At 51.3% G+C, this 24,520-nt stretch overlaps 1 protein-coding gene across 1 annotated transcript in view; it reads left to right on the forward strand.

Moving 5' to 3' along the window:
* LOC111775940 (liprin-alpha-1-like) overlaps nt 1–24,520 on the forward strand; it is a 100,945-nt gene that overhangs the window by 37,298 nt on the left and 39,127 nt on the right. Inside the window, exons 3-16 of the mRNA XM_070229133.1 lie at nt 2,577–2,678; nt 3,020–3,184; nt 3,829–3,903; nt 4,264–4,365; nt 4,594–4,815; nt 6,491–6,637; nt 8,026–8,160; nt 9,784–9,867; nt 11,819–11,950; nt 13,258–13,320; nt 13,782–13,882; nt 14,368–14,433; nt 18,395–18,533; nt 21,673–21,896. Of these exons, the coding sequence (XP_070085234.1) occupies nt 2,577–2,678; nt 3,020–3,184; nt 3,829–3,903; nt 4,264–4,365; nt 4,594–4,815; nt 6,491–6,637; nt 8,026–8,160; nt 9,784–9,867; nt 11,819–11,950; nt 13,258–13,320; nt 13,782–13,882; nt 14,368–14,433; nt 18,395–18,533; nt 21,673–21,896 (1,757 nt within the window). The remainder of the gene's footprint in view (nt 1–2,576; nt 2,679–3,019; nt 3,185–3,828; nt 3,904–4,263; nt 4,366–4,593; nt 4,816–6,490; nt 6,638–8,025; nt 8,161–9,783; nt 9,868–11,818; nt 11,951–13,257; nt 13,321–13,781; nt 13,883–14,367; nt 14,434–18,394; nt 18,534–21,672; nt 21,897–24,520) is intronic.

A 24,520-nucleotide genomic window follows, 5' to 3' on the forward strand; every position in this document is an offset into this window, starting at 1 on the left:
GGGGTACCGTCTGGGCTGTGTCTTGGGAAAGCCGGTCATCTCCTCCCAGCTGCCCAGCTGCCTGTCACCTGACCCCCACTGTTCTTGAGAGCGCCCTTAGGCTTAAACTTCACCCGTGGAGTCAGCTCCTTTTGGACGAGATTAGGAGCTCTCTTACTGCCTCCCCCCGCCCCCCCACCGGAAAATCTCTGAACTAGGGCTCTGGAGCCTGGTGCGGACAATGGCAGGCTCCTCTGAGTGACACCTGTGCTCTAGGAGCTGAGCACTGGCAGGGGTGGGCAGCAGCCTGGGGTCTCTGCAGCCTTGGAACCACTGCCTCAGAGAGCGAGGGCGGGGATGATCAGGGCCAGGATTCTCAGCACGCGCCACCCAAGGTGTGGCGTGAGCCTCTATTCCTTGAGTGGAAGTTGGGCAGAACCTGGGAGCCCGCACATCTCCACCATGCTTCCCTCTGCGCCAGGTAGCTGGGGGCCCAGGTGGGAAATGCTGCTGTCCTGCCCCTCCCAGGAAGAAGTCCTTCTGATGGGGGCGAGGGGACGGGAAGCCTGTGTTCTTGGCTGCAGCCTCTAGATTGGAGTCTCTACCTCCTGGAGCTGGGGTGGGGGAGGGAGCAGTCTTGGTGCAGAAGCCGCAGACTCCTCCCTTTCCACGGAATCTTCATAGATTTTCTTGAATAGTTGTTTCTTCATTTGTTATTTGCCCTTAGGACCAGGTCAGAGGCTTTGAATAGTTGTTTTTTTGGTTTTGGGGGAAGATTAGCCCTAGGCTAACTACTGCCAGTCCTCCTCTTTTTCGCTGAGGAAGCCTGGCCCTGAGCTAACATCCATGCCCATCTTCCTCTGCTTTATATGTGGGACACCTACCACAGCATGGCATGCCAGGCGGTGCCATGGCCGCACCCGGGATCTGAACCGGCGAACCCCGGGCTGCTGAAGCGGAACGTGTGAACTTAACTGCTGTGCCACCGGGCCGGCCCCACGAATAGTTGTTTTGATCTATTAATCTCACGAGTTTCACTGGGGAGCAGGTCAGCAGAGCTCCTCATGCTGTCAGGCTGGAAGTTGATCACCCACAGTCATAGACTCTTGAAGAAGAAATTAGATAAAATGGGCGTTAGCTGACTATATCCACAAAAATGTTCACGTGTCCTTCAAGATCTCTGTAAACTGTCTCCATCCCCATCCCCTTCTATTTGTTACCCTTGAGATAACAGCATTCGAGAAAAAAATAAATGTTTTCACTTTACTCTTTTCCATTGTGGAATGTAACAATATGGCTTGCTTCCTTTCATCCCCCAGGGGTAAGTATTTCAGTTCTGCATCATGGCTCAAATAGGCTTTTGTGGGCTAGCCTTATAAAGTCAAATTCTAATTGACCACAGATGGTAATGCTGACTTTGAGTTGCAAATGATTAATTTAGGAATGAGCTTTACGCCACCTGTTTGTCAATTGATTTTCTAGAATTACCTCAATCAGCCTCTTTTCGTATTTTGACTGGCAGCTGGATTATTTGTTAGGTGAACCTTTATCCGTTCCTTTGTCCAGTAAAGAGAAAACTCTTAAAATGTTGAGAAACGTTGGCAGTTGGCAGATAATTTTAATTATTTCAGAGGAGTTTTGCTCCATTGAAAAACTGACAGGAGAATGTGAGTCCTTTCCTTTCTCCCCAGCTTAATGACATCGTGTTTGTGTGAGGGTGCTCAGTGTTGCAGTTAGAAGTGACCCACGGTTGACAAGGGGAGCGCCTGGCACCTCTCCTCTCAGTGATGTCGTCAAGGAACTTTTTCCCCTTAGCTAACGAAATGTCTTCTTTTTTTTTTTTCTTTCTGCTTTATCTCCCCAAATCCCCCCCGACCCCGTACATAGTTGTATGTCTTAGTTGCAGGTCCTTCTAGTGGTGGCACGTGGGCCGCCGCCTCAGCGTGGCCTGATGAGCGGTACCATGTCCGCGCCCAGGATCCGAACCAGTGAAACCCTGGGCCGCCACAGCGGAGTGCGCGAACTTAACCGCTTGGCCACGGGGCCGGCCCCAGAAATAAGTCTTCTTAAACTTCCCCTTCCTACCAAAGGCTTACCGGCATTTGTGAAAAGTCCACATTAGGGAGTTGGCTTTGAGTAATTACTTGGCCAATCCGTTAGCGTTGGAGTGCCATCAGCCTTTTCCTGGGGATGCTCTTCCCCAGGGGAGAATCCGCGTAGAGCAGGAGGCTGGGCACAGGGCGGCGGCCTTCGGGGCCTCTTTACTCTCCGGTGGCTCCAGGTCACCGGGGTGCGAGTCGTTTAAAGATGTCTGTGTCCACTTGGTGTCAGGATTCCTGCTCAGGAACGTGTCGAGGGCTTCTCTGGGTCTGAGGAGGTGGGCTTGGAGTCCCTTCTTCCTCCGCTGTGCGTGTGCCCAGGTGCAGGGGTGGAGGGAGGGTGGCGTCTGAGTTACGGAGTCTGCGCGGTCTTGGGCTGGTGGCTCGACCCCCCACGGAGGTCCCTTAGAGCCTCCGGCTGGGGTTGCCTGTGTGAGGACTGGGGTGGCTTGCTGGGAGTCTGTCCTTAAAAGATCTCTTTCCCCCCTTATTTTCTAGGAGTATGCAGCACTCATTAAAGACCTCAGTGCGTGCAGGGAACAGCTCCTTGAGAGGGAGGAAGAAATTGCCGAAATGAAGGCCGAAAGAAACAACACCAGGGTCAGTAGGTGCCGGAACTTGAGCCTCTGGGCCACTATCAGTCACTCTGGCTGGCTTTAAACTCGAAAGACGTCCACTCTACCTGGTTTCAAACACATTTTCGACATTTTCCCACGACTTAACTGTGATCGATCAGTTCAGCGTTCTCATACTTTTCTTGAAATTCATAGTTAAGAATTAGTATTTTGATCCATTTGAGGAGGAATTTCTCTAACTTTCTACTGGATTGAAGGCATTCACACTGGTTCAGCATGAGATGGAAAGGATTGATTTGCCCCGAATCCCAATGTGCAATTGAAGGTGTTGTTTAAACTTGCGTCTGTGTTGGCCTTTTCTCCCAGCTGCTGTTGGAGCACTTAGAGTACCTCGTCTCCAGGCACGAGCCGTCCCTGAGGATGACGGTGGTGAAGAGGCAGGCGCAGTCCCCCGCCGGCGTGTCCAGTGAGGTGGAAGTGCTGAAGGCGCTGAAATTTTTGTTCCAGCACCACAAAGCTCTGGATGAGAAGGTACCGGCGGCCCCGGGGCCAGCCTTGGGCTGCGCGCTGTGCGCCCGGCGGGCGTTGTGCGTGTGCAGCTTCAGTTTACTCTTAGTACCTTCTGGAATTCTTCTCAACAAAGTTCTTCTATAAGAAGACAGTTCTATATGGTTAAAAAGTATTAGTTGGCAGAAATGTTTTAGATTTTTGTTTGTTGTTTTTTCCTTTTTCTCCCCAAAGCCCCCGGTACACAGTTGTGTATTCTTCGTTGTGGGTCCTTCTAGTTGTGGCATGTGGGACGCTGCCTCAGCGTGGTCTGATGAGCAGTGCCATGTCCGTGCCCAGGATTCGAACCGACGAAACACTGGGCCGCCTGCAGCGGAGCGCGCGAACTTAACCACTCGGCCACGGGGCCAGCCCCTGACATAAATGTTTTAAAATTTATTATATCCTGTTTATAGATTTGCTGTTAAGAAGTGGGTAATGTAATTTATTTAGGGAGAAGATTTTTCTCAAACTTAAAATTTAAAGCTGTTAAAAGCAAGTTTCCATGACGGTAACATCAATGAGAGACGTTCCAGGTGTTCTGTGTTATATTCTGCTAGTGATAGGGTCACTGTCCGCGAAGGCTTGGAGAAGTGTGCACCCACACACTCCACCCCTGCTGTTTTCAGGTGAGAGAGCGGTTACGAGTAGCACTTGAAAGATGTAGTTTGTTGGAAGAAGAATTAGGAGCCACACACGAGGAGGTAAGCTTGCTAAATCATTGTGTGCTTGGAATTGAGGGCTGTTAATTTTTACTTCTTAATTTTGAAAAAAGTATGATGCCTTAGTGGTGGATATCGGATGTTCTTTATCTTTCTGAATCTGGGTCATGTGAATGACTCGTAAACTAGACTTTTATTTCCAAGTTGCAAAAGTCTCTTAAGTACCCGGTTGGCCGGGAGATAATAAACTCTGTTTTGATAACCTGGTTCCCCTCAGGGTGGGTGACACCACCATGTGTTTTCTTTTTGTGTTATGGTTACAGTTTATAGTTATGTTTTTCCAAAAGAAGTTTGCTATCTTTCCTTATTTCTTTGCTCTTATCCAATTTTTTTTGGTTTTAGCTAATGATTCTTAAGGAACAGAATAATCAGAAAAAAACACTCAAAGATGGGGTGCTTGACGTAAACCGCAAACAAGAAAATACACGGAGCACTAATGGAAAGGCAAGTCCGTGGGCTTTCTCTTTGTCGTCTCCTAGTTCCATCTGCCCGCAGTGTGCGTGCAGCACTGTTTCACAACTGTTGTCGAGCCCCGCTTCGAGCTTGAGTGTCGTGAGCGCTGTGCCATCCAGCAGGTCTCGTAAATCAGCTTTGGTTTTACCTTCCTCCTGGAAGTCCTTTACTTCCTAGCTCACCAAACAAGCCTATTTAAGGATTTTTTTCCCCCAGCAGCGATCTTCCAATGGTTCCTTAAGCCACGAGGAGGACCTTGCTAAAGTCATCGAGCTCCAGGAAGTCATAGATAAGCAGTCGAGAGAGCAGAGGCAGATGAAGGAGCGTCTGGCCGCCCTTTCCAGTCACGTCACGGAGCTGGAGGAAGACCTGGACACCGCTAGGAAAGCTCTCATCAAATCTGAGGAAATGAACACCAAGTTGCAGCGGGACGTCCGCGAAGTGAGTGGTGGTGGAGACGGCGCTGCCCTGGAGTCCCAGGGCTGGGCGGTTTGGGTTTGATCCTCGCTCATCTTGTCCCTCACGCTCCCAGCTCCCTCCAGCCTTTGGGTTACTGTATAAGTGACGGCCAAACAGAACAGCACTGTGAGGCTGTGGTAGGCGCCTCCCCATCTCTGTGGTGAGGCCTCCTTTCCCTGAGGTCTTCGGAGCTGGAGGACCCCCGGTCCAGCTGGTCTGTTAGCCTGGTGGCCGCGGCTCCCCGCCGTGCTGCAGTGTGGCTGTAGTGCCCTGGTCTGTGGGTCCCTCACGTCCACGGCTTCCAGGCTGTCTGAATTTATTCTTCGTTATGCTCAGGTTTCCTTCTTGCTTAAGGGGAATGTTGGTTTCGGTTGTCTGCTTGTTCCCTGAAAGTGATGTGAGCGTGATCTGCTGAGCGTTAAGGGCGCGTTCCTGGCAGTCTTCCGGCGCTCTGACCTTCTGCTCTGCGAAGGGATGGGTGACGGTATTGAATGTCAGAGGTCGGACCACAGCGAGAGTGGAATTGGCTCACACTGTGCCGTGAGGAGCGTGCTGGAACAATATGCAGAAATAGACTCGTTTCCGGCACATGTTTCTGCACGTAGAATTATTTACGAGAATCTGTCTAACCATCATTATAAGAGCAAATGAGGGCTGGATACTTTCTCTGGTGCTTCCTCCTGTCACTGCAGCCCGTCCTTTGTAAACAAACAGAAAACACGCACGCGCACCCCTGCGAGACCATCTCAGAGAGCCTGTCGGGAAGACCCTTCAGACCTTTTCACGTGGGTGCGGAGCAGCCGCACTGCCCCTTCAGCAACTCGGTGTGAGCAGTTTTCTGTAGGAATTTAAAACAAAGAAAAAGACTACATTTATTACAGAACTTGTTTAGTTATATTGTTCTTTGGCAGCAGGAGGAGATTATTTATGTGGCGGAGTTTAATATGCAGAGGATTTCGAACTTCTTTAAGACCCGTCACTTTGAATATTAAGACGTGGCTAACGTGAGTTCCTTAGTAAACAAAGAGGGACCTGAAATGGACTTTTAGGTTGGGGGACAGGAATGGCGCTATCAGAAAGTTCTGGTCCTGGTTTCAGTGTTCGATACTGTGTAATAGAATTTTGCTGCTGAATGAGGCATCAGAAGGTTGCATCCAATTAAATTGAACTTTGACTTCTGTTCCCATTTGTTAATGTTATTGCTTTAATTTTGTGGTAATTGCATGAGATTTCATCCAACTTCTAGCCAAGAAAATGAGCCTAGTGTCTCAGCATCGTGTCCTTGAGGGGCTTCGCCCCGTCCTGCAGGAGCGCACTTGCATCGTGAGGCACACAGAGGTCGTGTCTTCATTGTCAAGACCTTCACCTCCTGGGATTCTTGCAAGATTGGGCTATTTTATTATCCATTTTTCTGGGTAATCTTATGTAGAAAAGGATAAGCTTCGTAAACTGAGTGGCCAAACATAGTAGGTGAATATTTATGAATATTTATGATATTTGAGATAGGTACATTGCCATTCACCTTGAAGGAAACTGGCATCTCTATCAACTGAATTCTGAGGACACTAATTTTATATTTGATTTCAAAATTAGAGTTTAGTCCAGTTTTTTCTCTCTTTAGCATTCACCTTTTTTCCGTCTGAAACACCTAATGTAGGCCATGGCCCAAAAGGAAGACATGGAAGAGAGAATCACTGCTCTGGAGAAGCGCTACCTCGTGGCGCAGCGGGAGGCCACCTCTGTGCACGACCTCAACGACAAACTCGAAAACGAAATCGCGCACAAAGACTCCGTGCATCGCCAGGTAGGGGATCTTACAGAGGTCTGTCTGGCTTTCGCTGAATAATTACTAAGGCAGTTAAAGGCCTTTTTCCTGTGACTTCCATGTTGGAAACCAAGGCCCAATGTAAAGTTTTTGTAATCTTAGACTACTGTGTTCAAAAGGGTGAATGACTTCAACTGGCCAGTTTTAATTACTTAGGATTTGATTTAACCATTTTATGGAACTGCACTCCTTGCTTCTTTCTCCTGTTTTGTTTTGTTTTAAGTGAATGTTAATCTGTTGCTTGTTAGCGTTTTTACCAAAGGAGCAGAGTGGCAGAGAGCTGCAAGGCAGTGGCTGCTTGTTAACAGCTGGGTCAGTGTAATACATGGCGCGTTTAGAAATGCAGCCAGCAGGGAGAGTCTGCCCCTCCTGCGGTTTGCTGAGGCACGCTTGCTCCTGTTTCTCTGTAGCCCCAGAGAATCGAGTTAACCAGAAAACCCCAATCCAGCTTCTTGAAAATAAAGTGAGTTCATCTGGTATATCATAAAGTATATCATTAAACCCAAAATAAAAATAAAACATAAAATACTAGGAAGCCATTAACAATTTTATTGTGGAATACTGTTTGAGAGCTTGGGAGTTGTTCACAGGGATGACTTTAAAGGGCAGACCACAAAATACTGTGGACAGTGTGACGCGTTTTCCAAAGGTTTTCAAGCGTAATATATTGTCTGTATGTCTACGGAGATACGTGCACACAGGAAGAGGAGAAAGCTGCTTAGGAGCAAATGTCCGCCTCTCAGGAACCTGAACTTACAGATGATTTTTAAAATTTTCTTTTTTTAAGAAGTTCTTGTCTAAATTTCCCACATTGAAGTTTTTTTTTAGAGTAGGAGGACTTTTTAAAAGAACAATGATACATTTACAAAAATAGCTTGACTAGCTTTTCCTTAGGCCGACTCTTCGAAGGTCTCTGTTTCAAAGGAGAAGGCCATCTTTTGGCTTACCTGCCCCTGGCAGTTGGCTGGAAGTAGTGTTACCTTCAAATCATGGGTCTGGTTATTTTTTAAAAAGGGTTAATGATGACTCTTCTTCCTTAACTTGTCAATAAGAATGAGCAAGCTTCCACAGAAAATGCGTTTTCTTTCATGTATAGGAACTTTGTTTTTTGTTTTGTTTTTTTTTAAGAAAAAAGACTTCTTCAAAGATATTTAGGTAAAGTAACTACTTTGGCAGAGGCGCTTTGCACATTGAAATCAAGCCCAAACAGTGGAAGACGAGGTTCACTCTGAAGTGCCTGCCAGCACAGTGCTGCTTCTGTCAGAGCTGGTTTAGGAGATGTCTGCGTTTAGAGTTTTCCTCAGTTTGTCAATATGGAGAGGGCCAGAAGATTTGGTCCATTTTGATGCTCTGCTCTCGTTTCGTAGACTGAGGATAAGAACCGCCGGTTACAAGAGCGCCTGGAGTTGGCGGAGCAGAAGCTGCAGCAGACCTTGCGGAAAGCGGAGACGCTCCCCGAGGTGGAAGCGGAGCTGGCCCAGAGGGTGGCCGCGCTCTCCAAGGTGCCGCCTTGGGTTCCCTTCTGGGGCCAATGTCGGGATTTTGATCTTGAGATGATTTCCCTGTGTGCCTTGTTTACCTTTTGTTCTTATGTCGGTGCACCTCCGCCCACGAAAGAGCTCAGATTGGTTCTTAGTCTTGCGTTGTCTGAGATTGGACCACTTTTTAAATGTCCAGTGTGAGCCTCCTCTTTTGTTATCCCTGAACTAATTTCTCTCCAGTTTTGTCAGGTGTGTGCTGTTCATCCCCAGGCTGCTTGATCTAAGAGTCACTGCTGCTTAGAGTTAGTCAGCAACTCAAAGTGTAGGATGGAAGCTTTGTGTAGAAGGATAGACTTGGTCCCAGAAATCGGAAAACACCATTCTCATTTGTTTTACTTTTTCTTTTTTTTTTGCTAAGCAAGAGTCACCCTGAGCTAACGTCTGTTGCCAGTCTTCCCCTTTTTTGTATGTGAGCTGCTGTCACAGCATGGCCACTGGCAGATGAGTGGTATAGGTTTGCTCCTTGGAATTGAACTCGGGCTGCCAAAGCGGAGCACAGCGAACTTAACCACCAGGCCACCAGGGCTAGCCCTGCCATTTTCTTTTAAAGACAATGAAAATAAATTTGTAATAAACAAATTTTTAAGCAATTTATTCATTCATCTGTTCAACAAATGTTGACTAGGCGTATGCAAGACACGCGCCCTGCCCTCTCTATCCACAGGTGACTAGGCACCTTCAGAATGATGTTGTAGGTGCTAGAAGCAGGTGGCCCGTACGGGAGGAGGAAGCACGTGATGACAGAGAGCCCAGCCTCCCTGGGCCTAGGGAAGGCTTAGCCTCCAGTGCCCGTGGGAGTCAGCCAGGCAGAGAAGCGGCCCCGGGCCAGGGGGCCTCCTGGCAGAGGCCTGTGTGGGCGCCTCCATCAGTGGTTTCATGTCGCCTGGTTCGAGCTTAGTGAGCTGCTGGGGAGGGCACCCGTGGGAAAAGGGCAGGACAGGCACAGGCTGCTGCTGGTGAAAACTCGCCTTGGGTGGGTCAGATGCTGTCGAGTGCGCACAGGCCTCCCTCAGAGCAAGTTCACTGCTAACAGCTGTCGCAGAACCGCTTCTCTTCCTTCGTGATCTGTGTTTAAAGTGTCGGTTTCTTCTCTCCCCTGTCATCTCTCCTGTCCCTGGTTGACCTTATAGTCTGACCCTTGGTCTTCTGGAATGTCTGCTGCTAAGGAAGCTAAACTGTTCGAACTTACTTCCCAGCTCAGGAAGGTAGAACGTGTGCATTGCTCTCACTCGCGCTTGCTGCTTCCTGCTTTCCCTGCTGACTAACCAAACGCGGTGTGAGGGTGGGGAGCATACGATCCACTGAAATTGGGCACGGGGTCGGGGAAGCACATTTCTCTCACCACATTTGTCACCAACACCAGTCCTGCCTCAGCGTCACCAACGTGAGAGGATTAACCGCTTCCCAGATGAGCACGTGAAGCCACGTAGGCTGTGTCGGGAGATGTAAGGAGACGCTTTCCGTCTCACGTGGTTGACAGTGGTGCACGCAGAGCATGTTCCGCTGGCTGCCGCCGCAGTGGCGTACAACATGCTGCCAGGGAAGCGGAGGCACTGGTTGAACTTACACTGTGTTTGCTGACAGGCCGAGGAGAGACACGGCAACATTGAGGAGAGGCTGCGCCAGATGGAGGCACAGTTGGAGGAGAAGAATCAAGAGCTGCAGCGGGTACGTGTCCAGGCACAAGGCCGAGCGCCGAGCCCGGTGCGGGGGGACGCGCTCAGGCAGGGGAAAGCGACACCTCGTGATTCCACTTGTCCCGACGCGGACACCGGTCCCTTCTCCATCCTGTCATGTGTGTTTCGTTTGTGGCCTCATGTACGAGTCGTCTGCTGACAGGTGCATCCACCCCAGGGACAGTCATGCCAGCACTGCAGCAGGGGAAGAGCTTGGTGCCCGTAGGCCCTGCAGGGAGGTGGGTCCCCAGCCCGAGGAGGCCGCTTGCTTCTCTGACCAGCCCGTCAGGGGACCTGCTCCAGGCGCCCCTGAAACCTGAGGTGTTGGCCTGGGGTCCCCGTGAAACTTAGAGTGAGGCGTGTTGTCCTAGATGACAGGTCCACTTGCTTAGGATATGGCACTGAAAGCCCAAATTCAGGTCACGGGCCTGACTGTCTCCCAAAGTACCAAAGTATGACTGCAGACACACAGGTGTGTGCAGAGGTGGGTATTGGCGAGGAAGAGGAGACTGTGACTGAGCTGTGAGCTGTGAAGAGAGTGTGCAGTGGAGGCTCGTGTCAGTTGAATCCTGAGAGAGTTTTCCCTGAGGAGTTGGTCAGGTGTCAGTGTGGAGCATCCAGGCAATGGAGCGAGTGGCCGTCCTGCGTCCGGCTGGCACCCAACCTTACGACACCAATTCAAGGCTGTCAGATTTTATTTTCACCAGAAGCCCGTATTCTTGGGCGTGGACCGCAGACTTTCAAACATTCTGACTCCCTTCAGAAGATTGTATCTTAGTCCTCTGCCTGCCCCCCATACGCACAGGCGTAGCTCTTAGGCAGAGATTTTTATCCGTTTGGGGATGCACTTCCTTACTTTCAGAACTGTTGATAGAATTTGGAAGGACCAGTGTTGAGATAGGGGTGCCATTAATAAGTAAGGCAATTCCAAGTAAACGTTTAAGTTGCTTTGCTTTAAAAATATTTGAACACCGGTGCCTTATTGTGTGGTGAGCTGGGTCTCTCCAGATGGTGGTAGCTGCTGTGTTGGGCATGATTCTGAGAGCCTTCTGTTTGATTTGACCGTGACCCATGAGAAAAGGGAGATGCTGGCACCCGTGGTGGTCAGCTGAGGACGCTGAAGCACGGAGGGCTTGACTGTGTTGGCGATTCCCTGTGGGCTGCTCCTCCAGGCAGCGTGGCTTGAGCGCAGGTCTCAGCCCCCGAGCCATGCTGCCCTCTGCCCGGGAGCTGCCCACCGGCCCGGGGGACTCACCCTGACAGGTGCCGCCTGTTAGCCCTTCCTGTCCCCTCCACGTGCCCTTTGTATTTGTTCAGAATAAGGGGTGAAAGCAAGCTTTTTAAGCCATGAAATTGATGATAGTTTTATAAAACACAGACTTAGCAGCTTTATTTTTAAGTTTTAAAATTACTCGTGATTATTTGTAATTTTTCAACATAAACATTCATTACAAAAAATTCAAGTGATGTAGGAGTATAAAGAACAGGTGAAAGTCTCTGTCTCCACTGTTTTTTCCCCAGATGAATTTCTTTACCTTTTGCTTTGTGAGTTGAGTTCATTTTTTCTCCGGAATCCAGACGCAAGCTTCTGTTTACATGGGCAGATTCCTCCACTGGTGTGTGGATAAGCTGATCCCCTTGAAACTCTGCTGTGTCTGGGTGTAAATCTGCTCCTGGAGCCCACCCGACAGTCAGGGATGGGTGATGTTGCTGAGGCCCCGTGAGGGCCTCGTTTAAGGAGCAGTGGACGTTCTCATTAACGCTCTCGCAGACTTGGCCCTGCCTTTCTCTGCGCCTGTGAGGCAGTCCTGGTCATCGTGTAGACGTCCACTGATGGCGGAGGGCCGGAACAGCCCAGGGATGGCGGCACGGGTGACTCCACGGTGGGGGAAACGATCCTGCCTTTGCTCGCAGTGGCCAGGTGTTTGTTTCTCCTGTTCCAGGCAAGGCAGAGAGAGAAGATGAACGAGGAGCATAACAAACGCCTGTCCGACACCGTCGACAAGCTTCTGTCAGAGTCTGATGAGAGGCTCCAGCTTCATCTCAAAGAGAGGATGGCTGCCCTGGAAGACAAGGTGGGATGTCACACACCTCGCCGAAGGTTTCCCATCCTTTACAGAGAGATCGCCCATGTTCTGCTCCCCAGGGATGCTGCATAATGGTGGTTAACAGCCATTACAGGAAGTAGAAATGACTCCGTAAGGAGGAAAAAGTGCCAACTGTTAACCGCTCGCTGAATTAACTTCTCGTTTGTTATGTTCTTGCCCAATTTGTGTGTATGGAAGCTTGTTTACCATTCTTATTCTCTAGAGCAGGAGTTGGCAAACTGTTTCTATAAAGGTCCAGATAGTAAAAATTTTAGGCTTTTACGAATTATGAGTGATTGAGCAAAATAATTTCATGCCTACTAATAATGAGCATGAAAGCAGCCGCTGATGACATGTGAGTGAGTGACTGTGTTCCAGTAGAACTTTGTTGACAGGGACAGGCCCTCGCTTGCCAGCCCCTGCACTGGAATCTTTTGCTGGGCCCAGCCCTCACCCCTTCGTTGCTCCTGCGTCGGAAGTTAATTTCTGTCTCGTTTATAAACATAACGGTGTAGGAGAATGGTGTAAAATAAAGGCTTGGATCAACTGAAAGTGTTCCAGCTCCTCCCTCTCTCCCTCCATTCGGTTTGGAAAACGTCTGAGCAGGACTCATGCTCCTCTCATCATGGGGACACTTCAGCCATCCCCAGGGTGAAGGAGAGCCCTAGAATTTGTCAGAGAAGCTCTCATGGGCGACAGTTGCATTGGGCCTTGGCACGACCTGTCCCGACTACACGGGTGTCCCTAAAGATAACGGCCAGAGCCTGCCCTGAGGTGGGCACCGTGGTCACGCTCATTCGAGAGAGACCAGTGGTCATTACTAATGACGTGACGTTCCTGTTGCACAGAGCCCGTCAGGAAAGGCGTTATCAGAGACCACACAGGGCGCTTCCCCCTTTCCTCCTTGATCAGTGGGCCAACCTTAAGGGCAGAATACTTTTACCTTAGATTTAAACTGTACGTTTGAAACTTATGTCAGGTTTCCCAAGTGACCGATGAATTGTAAAATCTAAAAGCTACTATAAACCAGTTTAACGGATGCAGATAGGCCTACACTATGGGCTTGACATGCTTACTTAGAAAAATCCATCACGGAGGTAGTAGGTTCTGTATTTACAAATTATCATGAGAAGTTGCGATGGTCTCACTGTTGCATTTCACTCTAATACTGCTCATGAGTACGTTCACGTGGCCCCTTTTCCGTGGTACTTTATTGTCTTAGACAGAAATGTAGCCATACTATTATGTGGAACGTTTTCAAGAATCAACACTAAAGGACTCTTCATCTTTTGCAGAATTCTCTATTACGAGAAGTTGAAAATGCAAAAAAGCAGTTAGAAGAAACACAACATGATAAGGTACTTAAATGTCTAAATCATTGAGAAATCCGTGAATTGAGCGAGTTCACTGTTGCTATAACTACTACAGACGTTGGGTGAAGTGGGGTCAAACTTTCCTGCTGTAAGATTTATGGCACTCCTAGAGTTGTGCGTGAATGCGTTTGTGTTGGCGGTGGATGTTAAGTCTGGCAGCGGGTAGGGATCAGAGTTCTGAGTCCTTTCTGGGTTCATTTGGAAGGTAAAACCTTAGCACAAACCTGTCCTCTAGAACTGTGCTGTGCAACAGAAATGTAATGGGAGCCACATGTATAATCTAAAATTTTCTAGTAGCCACATTTAAAAGTGTAATGTGAAATTAGTTTTACTTAACCTGATAGAGTCAAATGTTATTTTATCATGTCATTAATATAAAAGCTAATGAGCTGCTTTACATTCATTTTTTCATAGTGGGTCTTTGAAACCCGCTGTGTGCTTTATAGTTACAGGACATCTCAGTTTGGACCAGCCCCATTCAGGTGCTCAATGGCCACGTGTGGCGAGTGGCTGCTGTATGGGACAGCATAGATCTAGAAGGTTATAGGTGACTTAAAAAGTTTTTTGTCAGTTTTCCTTACTGTTTTGACGTGTACAGAAATGAGATTGGACGTACAAATGAACAAATGATTCATGAATGAATGAATGTGTGCTCGATGTGAGACAAAGACAATACAGAAAGGAAAAAGACAACACAGGGAAGTCTGTGCAGTAGAAGGTGAGTATTGTTCGCCTCTCCCACCCCAAATCTCTCTACAGAATTAATAATTGTTAATGACTCGGTGTTTCGCCTCTAAAAACTTCTCTTTGACTAAGACATGGCTTTTTATTCATCAGGGTTTATAAAGCTAATTTGGTGGTCTGAGTGTTTATGTTTACTATAGGACTCTCGGAGAAAACGTTCTCAGAACTAAAATACTTGATATTTATAACTGCTAATTTAACCTATTATGGTTATGTTCAACATTTGATGCAAATAATTTTAAATCCTGAAGGAGACAGCTGCAGTATGTATCATTTGCTGTTTTGTAGGATCAGCTCGCACTGGAGGGCTGAGCTGGACCAAGCGAGGCTGAGAGGGGCGTCCCTTCACCACAGGTACGGCACTCACGCGTTCACAGACATGCTCCAGCACCTGCTGTGTGTGTACGGGGCGCTCACAGACGTGCTCTGGCATCTGCCGTGTGTGTACAGGCCACTCACGTGCTCACAGACCTGCTCTGGCACCTGCCGTGTGTGTACAGGCCACTCATGCGCTCACAGACACTCTCCAGCACCTGCCGTGTGTGTACAGGGTGCTCGCACACTCACAGACGCACTCCAGCACCTGCTGTGTGTGTACAGGGCGCTCACACCCTCACAGACACTCTCCAGCACCTGCTGTGTGTGTCCGGGGTGCTCACAGACATGCTCCGGCATCTGCCATGTGTGTACAGGGCACTCATGCGCTCACAGACACGCTCCAGCACCTGCCCTGTGTGTACAGGGTGTTCGCACACTCACAGACACATTCCAGCGCCTGCTGTGTGTGTACAGGGCGCTCACAGACATGCTCCAGCACCTGCCGTGTGTGTACAGGGCGCTCACGTGCTCACAGACATGCTCCGGCACCTGCCATGTATGTACAGGGCGCTCACATGCTCACAGATGCACTCTGGCACATGCCATGTGTGTACAGGGCGCTCACACGCTCACAGACACACTCCAGCACCTGCCATGTATGTACAGGGCACTCATATGCTCACAGACCCACTCCGGCACCTGCCATGTGTGTACAGGGCACTCATATGCTCACAGACGCACTCCAGCGCTTGCCGTGTGTGTACAGGGCACTCACATGCTCACAGAGGCACTCCAGCACCTGCCGTGTGTGTACAGGGCACTCACACCCTCACAGACGCACTCCAGCACCTGCCGTGTGTGTACAGGGCGCTCACATGCTCACAGGCGCACTCTGGCACGTGCCATATGTGTACAGGGTGCTCACGTGCTCACAGACACGCTCCAGCACCTGCTGTGTGTGTACGGGGAGCTCACGCACTCACAGACACACTCCAGCCCCTGCCGTGTGTGTACAGGAACACATGCAGGCCACAGGGGCAGCCAACTGAACACACTGCCTGGCCTGAGCTCAGGGAGCCTGGAGCTTCGGAGCAGGCCGGAGGGCAGAGGACAGCATCATCCTGAAGGTTAGGTTCTGGTACCTTGGAGGTTCCCGTCACGTCCTTGACTCAACTCAGAACCGCAGGAGGAGGTGGGGCTGGGGACGATTGATTAGTGTCGGGCATATGAGTCTGAGGCACCCGCCAGAGTGTGGGCGTGATGGTGTCGGGATCGGAGGACAGAGCCCAGGGTGCCAGAGGAAGCCCCGTCCACCTGGGAGTGACGGTCGCATCCTCGAGGTGAAAGAGAAGGCCGCGGAGAGCCTGCGCTGCTGGAGCGGGAGGATGCCCTGACGTTCGCGTGTCTGGTGCGGCGCTTGGAGTCTGTATGTTTTGAAGAGGCTGAGAGTTAACGGCGTGGCGCTCGCAGATCTTTCGAGGCGTGACCGGGCCGGCTGCTGCGGGAGTGAGCCCCCTGGCTCGGCGTGAATCTACCAAGTTGCCCGGCATCCTGAGTTTTTCTTCCTCATCGTGGTAGAGGCGGTAATTCTCATTTAGGTGATTTACTTCTTTGTAGAAAATGGTCATCAAGTGAGAGTTACACTTTAGCAAAAGTTATCGAAGCGCTTACCTGGTGGCAGTGACTGAAACACAGGAGACGGGCCCCTGCCTCCAACACGACTCAGGAGGAAGCTCCGAACCTCTGCAGGTGTTCCGGCATTTGCCAAGTTAGGACATCCTGAAGGTTTAGGATATCTTGCGGCTGTCCCTGCCTAACCCACTCCTAGAAACTAGAGGAGAAATCAGCGAGGACAGAGAGGCAGAGCCAGAAGCTTCCCCTGACGCTGAACCCGCTGGAAGGTGGAGTTTCGAGGAGGAGAGTGTGCGCTTCAGAGAGCGAGGTGCAGAGGAGGACCAGTGCAGGGAACAGGCACTTGCTTTCTGCTTCAGGTCCTCGCTGGTGGAAGGCTCGTGTCGTTAGAGCGCTGCAGGCGGACCCGCTGCTCGGGATTGCAGGCGTGTGTGCGAGGAGGCTCTCACAGGCACGTGGGTGAAGAGGAAGTGGACACGCGTGTGTGACTCTTGTGGAAGTTGAGTCCTGAAGGGAAGGGAGCCGGTGTAGGAGCTTGAGGGGGTGGCAGAGCTGGGGGCAGTTTTTCCGATGGAGACGTCTTGACATGTTTGCCGGTCCCAGGTGTGATGTTAGAGGTGAAAGACAAGGAGAGAAAGGAGCTCTTTGCTCTGGTAGTGCAGAGGTGGCAGGAGGGGATGGCCAAGGTCACCTGGGGCGGAGTGGTCTGAAGACAGTGGGCAGGAGAGGCTGCATGCGGAGGGAAGGGCTTTGTTTCCGGGAGGCAAGGCTAGAGGCTGCATGTCAAGTGGCCTAGAAGAGAGGTGGTTGGGAGCTGTAGAAACGGGGGGAAGACCAATCACAGTAGGCGTGGAAGGGCCTTGGGTGGACTGAGGAGAAGGGGTCTGGCAGGCAGGGCAGGCTCAGCTCATTTGGTGTGACTCCACGGTGAGATCGGTCATCTTGTTTTTGTGATCTTCTCCATGAGAAAAGGTAGTCTAGCTTGAGGAGTGGAAAAGCACGGTGATGGGTGGCCTTCCATAAACAGATTGGCCATATAGAAGAGAGGCTTCAGCAAGTGATGAGCTGCAGGGTGGTGGCGGGTCGGGAGGCAGGTAAGCCTGGGAAGGGGTGTCAGAATCGGGAAGCATTTGTGCTTCCCGAACCATCCAGAGGTACACGCAGGATTTCAGGTGCATCGCTTTCATCTGCCGTTGAACCGTCTCACGGCCCCAGAGCAGTTGGGCTGGAAGTCACCCTGAGGGAGAGTGAGAGTGTCGTGAGGAGTAAGGGGTAGAGGAAGTAGGGCTGGGTGTGCTCCAAGGGGAATTCCAGACTTGGAGATCTTCGAACAGGCAGTAAATCTCGTGTAACGCTACAAGAAGGTATTTCTTTAAAAAGATGTCGAGAGGTGTGTACCAAAAGTAGATGAGTTGGCATGTCAGCCTGGCCCTGTCCACGATCGGGTGGGGAGGCTCGAGGGGTCCCCTGTCTAACTGGCTTTAATCAGATGAATGGACTCTGTCTTCTCAGATCGTAAGGCCTCCTGAAAATGAAGGCAGCCAGCCTTCTTTCCGGAGAACAGGGAGGCCCTCGGTGGCGGGCCAGGACTGAGGTGTGGCTGGGGTGCCCACGGTCAGGGCTGAGCGCTGGGCTGGGCTGCGCCCTCCTCGCCTCCGCTCACCAGTTCCTCCCCAGGGCCTCTCCTAGTGACTCTCTTGAGCGTCTCCCTCGCGGGTGCTCAGGGCCCCAGTCACTGGTTCAGGGGACTGTTTTAGCCGGGCGTGTTGATTGTCTGTCAGTCTGATTGCACGCAGTCTCTGCTTTTGGTTCGGAATCCTCAAAGCGTCCTGCCCAGCCCGGTTCATACCAGCCCGAGCTGTGGTCAGAAGGGCTTCTGCAGCCGCTCCCTCCGAGGGGCCTGTGGGAGCGCTTCAGACAGTGCCACGCAGAGAGAGGAGTGTCGGTGTCCACCAGCCTCACACTGCGGAGCCTGGCACAAATGGGAGAGTGACCGTGGAAGGCCGCAGGTCGGGGTGCGGGTGCTTCCTGGTGGGTCGAGGAGAAGGTCGAGCAGAGGCAGGGCTGAGCACCCCTCTGCGGGCCCTGACATGGGTGACGGATGCCTCTTCCACGGCCCAGACAGCTGGACCCCATACTCTCATCTCCAGGTCTGCAGTGGCAGCATTGGCTTTCCTAGGTATGGAGTGTCCCCGCTGGCGGGGCTGAAAGGCTCAACGCTGGCGGGAGCGAGGACAGAGGTGCCCTCCTTGGAGTCCTTTTTCTGTGAAATTACGTGTTTTCCAAATTGACAGCTTCTGGCTTGACTAACAAACTTAGTTCGCTTTTCTTATCTAATAATGACCTTTTGTTTTCCATATTTCAGCCGACCCCACTTGGGCAGTGTCTCGGATTTCAGGTTCCCTGTGGCAGACGGTCCCGCAGACGCCTCCAGCAGCAGCGCGGTGTTGCGGCGCCCCCAGAAAGGCCGCGTGGCAGCCCTGCGGGATGAGCCGTCGTCCAAGGCAAGGGCCTCCGTCCTCGCCGCCCGCGAGCTGCCGGCCCTCGGGCGTGTCTCCTGCTCGTCCCGTGACTTTGAGACTTTGGGGATTCCAATGGTCATAGGTCGCCTTCTCTCTTCCCCTCCCCCCATTTTCCTTTTTCTGGCTAAGAGTTTCGTTTTAGGCATGCTTTTTTCTGAAGAACAAGTTCTGATAGAATATGACCTACTCTTAAGTGCAACGTAATGTAATTAGTACGGTTTGGAAGCAGCGATAAGCGTGAATGAATGCGTGTATCCGTCATCTTTTAGTGAGAAGAATTCACATCGGGAAGTTTAAATACCTTCCTACTTGTGTCTGTTTAACAGCACGTCTTTATCTACTTCTGCGTATTTTTATTTACAGCACCCGTATTCAGTGCACACCTGGTTTGGGCCAGGCGTCATTATAGACTAGGGCTCCAGCAGTGAATACAGGCAGAGAAGATGCCCGCACTGCCAGGGCGCACGTTCTAGTGAGGAGCCAGCGTGCGTGAGAAGTACAGTACGGGCCGTGTGTCAGTTTCCTCTCACTGCGGTCACAGGCTGCTGCGAGCTCAGTGGCCTAAAGCAAGGAGCACTTAGAGTTCACAGGTTCCGTGGGCTCGGGGCTGTGAGCAGGACGGTTCGGGCTCAGTTCTCCTGAGGTTGCAGCCGTCCGGATTCTCACCTGGGGCTGAAGAGTGCACTTCCAGGCTCACTCGCCTGGCTCTGCCTGGCCCCTCTCTGGGGGCTGCTTGAGTGTCCTGGAAAGGTGCCCGCCAGCTTTGCTCCGGGCTCATTCTGAGAGAGAGCCAGGAGAAAGCCCCAGAGCCTCTGAGGCCCTGGTCTGGAGGCAGCACGCCTTCACCTGGGCTGCACTCGGTGCGTTAGAGTGAGTTAGCGAGTCCTGCCCTCACTGTGGGCCAAGGGAGGAGTGTTAGAGAAGTGTGGACGTATATTTAAACCACCACAGGGTTTCCGATGGTCATAAGCAGGGAAAGGAAACCCGGGGTACCCTGAGCTGTAGGAGGGGAATGATAGTTTTAAGTAGGGTAGCCAGCGAGGTCTCACAGGGACGGTGACATTTGAGCCAAGGAAGGGAAGGACCCATTTGGAGATATTAGAAGGTCCTGCCAACACGATGTGCTGATGGGTTGAATATAGAGTATGAGACAAAGAGGCGAGTGAGGCCCCCGAGGGCCCGTGCTTGAGCAGCTGGAGGCTGGAGGCTGTCTCCTGCGATGAGGAAGACTGCGGGGCAGGGGAGACGAGTGGAGCCTGGCCCTGATCAGGTCGACAGCCCTATCTGCTGTCCAGGTGGACGTGTCAGGTAGGCAGTTGGATATTCTGGCCTGGAACCCAAGAGAGAAGTCTGGACTAGAGATAAAGATGTGGGGGTCATGACCATACAGATGGTGTTTAAAGGTGTAAGATGAGATCAAGTCCAAAGTGGGTGCCTGTTGATAGAGAGGAGCTTCCAGGATAGAGCCGTGGGCCCCTCCAAAATTGAGAGGTTGGGGAGACTGAGAAAGGACCGGCAGGAGACTAAAGAGTGACAAGGAGGTAGGCAGAAACCCTGGACAACGGGGCCTGCAGCCGAGTGAGCGAGATGCTCAGGGAAGAGGGAAGAGCAGCAGGCCTGGGCCTGCCGATGGGCCAGACGAGAGGGCGGTGGAGGTCAGTGGCGGACTTCTTAAGGTGGGCGCTTTGATCCTGGAGCAGCTCTGTGGGAGGGGAGGTGAGCAGGAGGAGAGGAGGTGGAGGCAGAGTCGAGGCGGCTCTGGAGACCTTTTACGCATCGGGACGAAGTGCAGTGGTGGCTGGAAAGAGACGTGGCATCCAGGTTCCGTGGTTCTGGTGTGTTATCTGAAGGAGGGAGAAGGGCGCAAACCTTCTCAGGCTGATGGGTGTGGGCCAGTAGAGAATCGATTACCCCGAGAGAGGGAGGGAGCACAGCAGGCGAGCCTGGAGTCAGCCAGAGGGGGTGCGCCTCGTGCCCAGAGGTGGGGCTGGCCTGGGTGGGGGCCCAGGTACCTGGCCGCGACCTCAGATCTTGGGAGGGGAGGTGGAGTGCATGGGTAAAGGCCCGGGGGACGGGGAGATAAGCCAGCAGGGCATCTCAAGTCTTGTGGTTGCTCTAATGTCGTGTCAGTGAAGTGGGAGGCAGGGCCCTGGGCTCAGTGAGGACGGGAGAGGAAGAGATGGAGGCTTCGAGAGAGGGGCTGAGACAGCCGCACGGGATGGGTCACGTGGCCCCGGCGCGCATGCCTTCTCTGTGCGCGTTCTGATTGCACACGGTACCCCTCCATCACGCGAGACAGGAGTTGGCTCGGCACAGAGGAGCCTTTTCTCCGAGAGCCTCAGTTCTCTAGAGACCGTGGTCCGCCAGCTCGCTCTTCCCTGGGTGTTGAGACGAGTGCGTCCGACGGCTGCCCTGCTGTCTCCTTCTGCCCCTGCCTGCTGCTGTCTGTGCTCGTTCACACCGGGCTCAGAAGAGGGAGGATTGGGGAACTCCAGTGAGGTGTGTTACTCGATAACACTAGTACAGTGGTGTGGCAACTGCAGTGAACACAGCTGCCGTGGATGTAGTGAACTTTTTACTTCCCATTAGCGTGGCTGATCGTGCCATGTTTTTGTGTGTGTGGTTTTTGTTTTTGTTTTTGCTGAGGAAGATTAGCCCTGAGCTAACGTCTGTGCCGGTCTTCCTCTGTTTTATATGTGGTTCGCTGCTACAGCGTGGCCAACTAGCAGTGTAGGTCCAAACCCGTGGATTCAGGCCACCGAGGCAGAGTGCACCGAACTTAACCACTATGCCACAGGGCCGGCCCCCCCATGGTGTATTTTTCTAATTTTCAGTTTTTGTTTGCCCTCGGTCTTGTCACCATTGTGAATAACGTCATGGAAATGCCTTGTGTCCACAGTGAGATGTGACTGTTACCAGGCAGTCTAAGTAATCGACTGTCCTGCCCCTGAAATACTGCCTGCTTAATACGTGTCAGCAACTTACAAGCATGGCCTATTTTTCCAAAATCTTTTGGGCTTCTATTTAAAAGATATTTAAGTTTCTGCTAGGTTTACTGTAAGTTGCTGTAACTTGGTTGTTATTTTCCATCTTTGCTGAGATTTGATTTTCTTGTTTCTAGGTACAGACTCTTAATGAACAGGATTGGGAACGTGCCCAACAAGCGAGTGTCCTGGCCAACGTGGCGCAGGCCTTCGAGAGTGATGTGGACGCGTCCGACGGCGAAGACGACAGGGACACCATCTTCAGCCCAGCTGGCCTCTTGTCCCCCAGTGGGCAGGCCGATGCCCAGACGCTGGCCATGATGCTTCAGGAGCAGCTGGACGCCATCAACAAGGAGATCAGGTACGTGGGCTTGTGCATAGCACCACAGACACCATGCATGTCTCTAAAGAATTGTATACTACCTAGGACAGTCTGGAAGAAATACTGTGGACGTATTCTACACGTCCCATGATAGTAAAACTTAGTTCAATCCTGTTTGAATAGTTTTAAGTTCTGAGGTTGCCCTTGATTGGAAAGTTCAGTTGACCGGGCGTTCTCGCCACAGTTGTGGTGTGGGTACACTTGTGTAAGATCTTGCAGAAGGGTGAAAGGGGTTCGGTCCGTTCCCCCACGAGCCGATGACACAGCTGGAGAGCGTTGCCGGGGAGCTCAGTGTCCACCTGTGCCACTCTGGATCCCAGGCCGGGTTCCAGAGATGGGCGGGGTGCAGAGAGCTGAGCGCACATCGGAGGAGGCCTCCCTGCTCCGAAGTGCAGAGGGGAGCTGTGGTGTGGGGCAGGGCACCATGGAGAGCCAGGAGGAGGTGGACTGGCCTGGCGCCCTTGTGGGTAAGAAGCAGGACTCTTTTCACGGGCAGTGCCAGGTGGCGGGTGACTTACGAGGAGAAACGCCAGAGTTCAGTCCACTGGCAAGCGAAGGTGAAACATGCAGTAGGAAGCGGGAGGGAGAGTTTCCTGCCCCCCTCCAGCCTGAGTGTCCCCCAACTCTGAACCCTGCGGGGGGCAGGGAGCTGGGGCAGCGTCCACCTGCCGCTTGTGCCTCCTCCAGCGCTGAGGAGGGCCCTCTTGTGTGTCTTTCAGAGCCTCACGTTTTCAGGTGTGTCACCCAACCACCTGGAACAGAAAGCCGAGGTTTTCAGATTGGCAAATTCCCACTCCTACTTGCGTTTTCCTCTATTAAACTAATAGAATGTGAAAATTGGTTCATTACAAGACAGTGGTCAGGGACAGGCCCCATGGCCGAGTGGTTAAGTTCACGCGCTCCGCTTTGGCGGGCCTGGATTTCACCAATTTGGATCCTGGGTGCTGACACAGCACCGCTCTTCAGGCCATGTTGAGGCGGCATCCCACATAGCACAACCAGAGGCACTCACAACTAGAATCCAGCACTATGTACTGGGGGCTTTGGGGAGAAGAAGAAGAAAGAAGGCGACGATTGGCAACAGTTGTTAGCTCAGGCGCCAATCTTTAAAAAAAAAAAAAGACAGTGGTCAAAGGATGGTTTGAATCTTAACCTTGTCAGTGTTTCAGAGGTGTTTTCTTTTGAAAGCCTCTTAGCAGTTATAACAGTAAATTTACACGACAAAGGGCCGACTGTGGGGTGCAATCCAAAGACTTGCCCGTCCGAGGGGGGGCTGTCCCCGTGGCCGAGTGGTTAAGTTCCTGAGCTCCGCTGCAGGCGGCCCGGTGTTTCGTTGGTTCGGATCCTGGGCGCAGACATGGCACTGCTCATCAAGCCAAAGACTTGCCCGTCCGAGGGGGGATTAAGAGGCCTTAGGTCTGGGTGCAGGGTGACAGGGAGCCCAAGATCTGCCCTGTCAGGCCTGAGGCAGCCGTGGTCCGGTCCTGCATGCACACAGAGACCAGCCGTGTGCCGGTGACCCTGCGGGAGGTCCGGGCAGAGTTGCTGCCAACATTTTGTTCTTGTCAAGCTGACACAGACGCCAAGTGCCGGTTCCTGCGCAGAGCCTGCGGGAGGGAAGGAGGGGCAGAACTAACTCCAGGGAGAGCTGTAGGCTCTGCAAGGAAGGGGTGTGCGGCCTGCAGTCTGCCTCCCTAAACCACGGTTCGTGTGCTGTGTTCAACCCCGCAGAGCCCGGAAGACTGCCTTTCCCCATCGCTGTGGGAAACGCGAAAGGATTATAAACGTCAGCTTTTATTTTTCACAGTGTATTGCTAAGTAAAATGGGTTCTTCTTTATGTAGCAAGTTGACCTGATATAAATGGTAAATTCTGTCCACTGCCTTGGTATCAGTAACAGAAAGTACTTTCAGAATATATAAGTAGAACTTTAATTGGACAGGTTACTGCAAGGTTACTACTAATTTAATATTAGAGTAATGATTTGCATAGTCAAATATTAAAACTGCTGTTTAAGCATCCACTATACATTAGGAGAGAAGAGCTTTAATTATGAATTTCCAAATTAATGCAGCATGGTTGACGTGAATTCATTCAGATGAGGCTGGTGGAGAATTCTGTCAAATAATACAAACAAAATACTTTTGTTCGAACTCAACCTTTAAAAAAAAAAAATCAATGTTTTCGTCTAGTCTAGAGACTTAAGTGTTTGGAAACTCCTGATTGCTTTGTAAATTGATTTTTTGATTATATCAGAGTTCCCAGTTTCCAGTCAAAAAAACCGATAGGTAAATGTGCAGCTGTGCCCTGAGAAGTGGGAATGTCGGAGCTGTAAAATTCAAACATCTCGTTGTGTAGTAAGAGAGTTGCCAACTAGCCCCTCCAGACTTGTGGGGTACGTAAATAAAATCAAACGCGAGTGATCAGAGATAGTTGGTAAGACTCAGTGGAAGGTGTACTTTGTGCTGTTCCGAAGCCGAGTGTGTTAAAGAGAGAAAAAGTAGAACGTTTTTGCTGAAGTGTTAATTGTTGGAGCAACCGTCATTGGAGTTTCCTTACAGTAATGCAAGCACCGATTTTTTCATCTGAACCCGTTAATCTGTC

The sequence above is a fragment of the Equus caballus genome, chromosome 12 (assembly GCF_041296265.1).
Source record: "Equus caballus isolate H_3958 breed thoroughbred chromosome 12, TB-T2T, whole genome shotgun sequence".
NCBI classification, from domain to species: domain Eukaryota; kingdom Metazoa; phylum Chordata; class Mammalia; order Perissodactyla; family Equidae; genus Equus; species Equus caballus.